This window comes from Pyxicephalus adspersus, chromosome 10 (assembly GCF_032062135.1).
Source record: "Pyxicephalus adspersus chromosome 10, UCB_Pads_2.0, whole genome shotgun sequence".
Taxonomy (NCBI): Eukaryota; Metazoa; Chordata; class Amphibia; order Anura; family Pyxicephalidae; genus Pyxicephalus; species Pyxicephalus adspersus.
In genome coordinates, this window is record NC_092867.1 from 59,620,119 (window position 1) to 59,624,727 (window position 4,609).

The following is a 4,609-nucleotide window of genomic DNA, read 5'->3' on the forward strand; positions in this document are numbered from 1 at the left end:
GTGTTTGGGTTGCTCCTAATCCCATGTCAGAGTGTTGAGTGTCAGACAACGTATGTGACTCCTGAATACAATGACAAGACATGGACAATACTGATAACATTGATATATAAATTCTCTCCACAGATCAACACAATGCCTGGAATATCTTAGAGGGACATCTCATTGCAGCTCCAGCTCTTAATGACATCCCACAATCTTCTGCAAGAGGAAATTCTATTACACAACTGTCTAGTTTGGGTACATCAAATGATTCTTCTAATTCTAAGGAATCTTCTGGCCAATCACATACTGTTACTCATGTTGTAGATCAGGCAACAGAGAATTTGTTGTTGTGTTCGGTGTGTGGGAAATCGTTCAGTGAAAACAGAAACCTTATTAGACATCAGAGAAGTCACATCAGTGAGTTTCCTTTTTCATGTTCACAGTGTGCAAAAAGTTTTGTTCACAATGCAGACCTTCTTAGACACCAGAGGAATCACAGTGATGAGCGTCCTTACCAATGCTCTGTGTGTGGGAAATGTTTTAAACATAAAGCACACCTTATTACACACCAGAGAATTCACACAGGAGAGCGTCCATTTTCATGTGAAGAGTGTGGGAAAAGTTTCACTGGGCAAAGTGTACTCCTTATACATCAGAGAACTCACACAGGCGAACGCCCCTTCCCTTGTTTAGAGTGTGGGAAATGCTTCCTTCAAAAAGGAGACCTGCGCAGACACCAGAGAATTCACACGGGTGAGCGTCCCTATTCCTGTTCAGAGTGTGGGAAAAGTTTCCCCCGTAAAGAAGAACTTCAAAGACACCAGAGAATTCATACGGGTGAATATCCCTTTTTATGCTCAGAATGTGGGAAATGTTTCAATTATAAAGAAAAGCTTCGAAGACACCAGAAAACTCACACGGGCGAGCGTCCTTTCCCATGTTCGGACTGCGACAAATGTTTCTCTGAAAGGGCAAAGCTACGTGTGCACCAGAGACGACACACAGGCGAGCGCCCCTATTCTTGTACAGAGTGTGGGAAATCTTTTTACGAGAAAAGAAATCTTTTAAGTCATCAGAGAACTCATACTAGTCAGAGTACAGAAAGTCGTATGAGTGGTAGAGTCGTATGCCCTATGCTGCAAGTACTATGAGATTAACCCATTGTACAGTGAACAACATATAGCGTTCATGGTTGTGGTTACTGGAACAGGACCACTACTCCTGCATCTAGCATGACTTAGCCACAACTTCCTGTCCACTCTCTTGCTGTAACTGATCCTCCTGGCCCCGTGGTAGAATTCTCAACCCCCCCCCCACCTTTCGCCATTTTATAAAAATTGTTTTAAATCTGTGGGGTCCCCGACCTGAGAGGCCAATTTATATTGTTTGAACCATGTATCTCCACACCGTCCTACCATTTGGTTCCCTCAATATTTTTGGTTGTATCACTTCCTTCTGTTGCCTCTCTAGCTTGTTCATTGTTTCCGTTTCAAAATTTACATTAAATTATTTGAAAGAAACTTACTTTGGTTTATAGTTTTCCTCAAACTTGCCAAATTTCATTAGACACCTGGAAACTATGAAGGAAGACCGTGAAGGAAGTTTGGTCACCATTATATGATGAATATCTAGAAGAAGGAAGTTTGAAAGTTGCACCTTCATCCAATGGAAATCTCACATACAGATATTTTAAATCCAAGATACAGAAAATTATCAAAAAGATTATCAAAAAGGATCTTCAATTAGTCAATATGGAGGTCATAATGACCAACATGCAATGTATAGGACTTCGGTAGTCTCTAGTCAAGGTAGGCAAGAAGAATTTCCATTTTTGGTACAGGTTTTATTTTCTGTTTAGCTTCACGTATGTTTATGTAATAGTTTTTATTAATTATTATACATTTTTATATAGCTATTGACTCTTCAAAATAGAAGCATGGACCAAGAAGTAGTATTCCACAATATTGTAAGCTGCAGTTTTTATTTTCTCCACAAGATGGTGATTCCATGTATTATCAGTGGAAAGCATAGACAGGAAGTGATGCCAAACACAGACAGGAAGTGATTGATAAAGACAGGAAGTGATTATTGATACAGATAAGAAGTTCTAGCTAACCTATGAGTTGGGAGGAAAAAGAAGAGGAAAGAGACATTGCTGTGACGTCAACAGAAGAGGTAATAAGATATTATTTGATATTTACACCTGGAAACCCCTTGTCATGTCCTTCCTTAGTGTTCTTTTATCACAGCTACACAAATAAAAGGAAAGGATGAAGGAGTGTAAACTGTTTAATGTTAAAGTTACAGACAAGGTAATGTAACAGAAAAAATCAGGAAACAAGGTACAAAAAGTCAGAGGACGATTATGGCCTTTGTTAATTTTTTATGTATTTTATTCATGTCAGAATATCACAGAAGTTTGTTAAAAGCCAAATGGCTGAGAGGATATTAAACCTCACCCTAGAGATCATCTACCTGCTGACCGGAGAGGTGAGGCGGATTCTCATGGGTCAGAAGGAGAGGTGAGGATTTCTGGGAAGTCTGCAGGAATAACTCACTCTTATTCTCTTTACACAGGATTTTAAAATTGTGAGAAAAACATCTAGTGACCTATTAACCCCCAGTAGATGTCTGAACATGGCATCACACATCACAGTGCCTTCACCTCACTACCTGAAAACAGAATTAAATAGTATAAAGAAAATTATAGAAATCACCAAGAAGATTACTGAATTGCTGACCGGAGAGGTGAGCGGTGCCGGGAATTCTGGGAGATTATTATGGGATGTGTCTGGATGGTGACTGTATCATTGTGTGTGTCAGGTTCCTATAAGGTGTCAGGATGTCACTGTTTATTTCTCCATGGAGGAGTGGGAGTATTTAGCAGGACACAAGGATCTCTACAAGGACATCATGATGGAGAACCACCAGACCCTCACATCACCGGGTAAGAGGAGACTTTATTGTAAAGGAGAGAGCAGTACGGAGGATAGATCCCCCATCATCTGATAAACACATAGAGACAATGTATTCAGTCAGTGTGTGTGTTTCCTACAGATGGATCCAGTAATGGGAACCCACCAGAGAGATGTTCCAGTCCTCTGTATTCCCAGGTTTCTACGCAGGAAGATCACAACTATGCACAACTTGACATGGTAGGTGGAACCGAACACACAGAACTAGAATATTGATTCTAATCTATGAAAAACATTCAAATAGTCTCTTCTTATATTTGTATTCTGTTATATTTGGGATTTAGGCTGAAGAACCTAATATCAAAGTTGAGGTTAAGGAAGAAGAAGAAGAGACATTGGTAAGTGGAGATCAGAAGTCTATAGAGGACCAGATGATTAGGAAAAGTAAAGAGGAGGAATCTTCCCTGCATATAGACACAAGTAAGTGCAAAAATTATAACTTTATTACTTCTATGACTGTTACATATGAATTTACAATTTATTATGGGTTAAAAAAATAACCATTATACACATTGACAAAATAAATGACTGCAAGACATGAAGAATATCAATACCATTGATGTATAATGTTCATTGATGTCTCCACAGATGGACACTATGTCCGGAATACCTCGCAGGGACATTTTATTATATCCTCAGACCATAATGACATCACACAATCTTCTCCAGAAGTAAATCCCATTATTCATAATTCACATCACAGACCTCACCATTTGGAGACATCAGTGGATCCCTGTATTCTGGAAGAATCTTCTGTAAACCATGAAAGAGATCATCCAGTGGAGCATTTACTGACTTGTTCAATATGTAGGAAATCACTTATTGAAAACAGGGTACTTTTTAAACAGCTAAGAAATCACACGCTCGAGCGTCCCTTCGCATGTTTGGAATGTGGGAAAAGTTTTACTGTAAAAAGAAGCCTTGTTATACATCAGAGGAATCACACCGGTGAGCGTCCTTTCTCATGTTCAGAGTGTGGGAAATCTTTCACTGAAAAAAGAACACTTCTCACACATCAGAAAAGTCACACATCTGAGTGTTCTTATTTATGTTCTGAGTGTGGGAAATGTTTTATTCAAAAAGGAGACCTTATAAAACATCACAGAATTCACACAGGTGAGCGTCCTTTCCCATGTCCTGAGTGTGGGAAATCCTTCATTCAAAAATCAGACCTTCTTAGGGAGAATGTAGTGTGGATGGTGGGGCAGAGCTTTCGGAGAATGTAGTGTGGACAGTTGGGGGAAGAGCTATAGTACGATGTAGTGTGGACAGTGAAGGTGAGCTGTCGGAGAATGTAGTGTGGACAGTGGGTAGAGAGCTATCGGAGAATATAGTGTGAACAGTTGGGGGGAGAGCTGTCGGAGAATGTAGTGTGGATGGCGGAGAGAGATCTGTCAGAGAATGTAGTGTGGACAGCCAGGGTGAGAGCTGTCGGAGAATGTAGTGTGTACAGTTGGGGGAGGAGCTATAGTACGATGTAGTGTGGACAGTGAAGGAGAGCTGTCAGAGAATGTAGTGTGGACAGTGAAGGAGAGCTGTTGGAGAATGTTGTGTGGACAGTGGGGGAGACTTGTATGAGAATGTAGTGTGGATAGTGGGAAGTGAGCTGTCGGAGAACGTAGTGTGTACAGTGGGGGAGAAGCAATCTAAAC

General features: G+C 40.4%; 1 protein-coding gene across 1 annotated transcript in view; it reads left to right on the forward strand.

The window, feature by feature from the left end:
* Positions 1-4,609, forward strand: part of LOC140338910 (uncharacterized) — a 24,883-nt gene that overhangs the window by 3,821 nt on the left and 16,453 nt on the right. Inside the window, exons 6-12 of the mRNA XM_072423227.1 lie at positions 124-1,120; positions 2,388-2,472; positions 2,560-2,730; positions 2,806-2,929; positions 3,040-3,137; positions 3,242-3,377; positions 3,546-4,156. Coding sequence (XP_072279328.1) covers positions 124-1,120; positions 2,388-2,472; positions 2,560-2,730; positions 2,806-2,929; positions 3,040-3,137; positions 3,242-3,377; positions 3,546-4,156 — 2,222 coding nt within the window. The remainder of the gene's footprint in view (positions 1-123; positions 1,121-2,387; positions 2,473-2,559; positions 2,731-2,805; positions 2,930-3,039; positions 3,138-3,241; positions 3,378-3,545; positions 4,157-4,609) is intronic.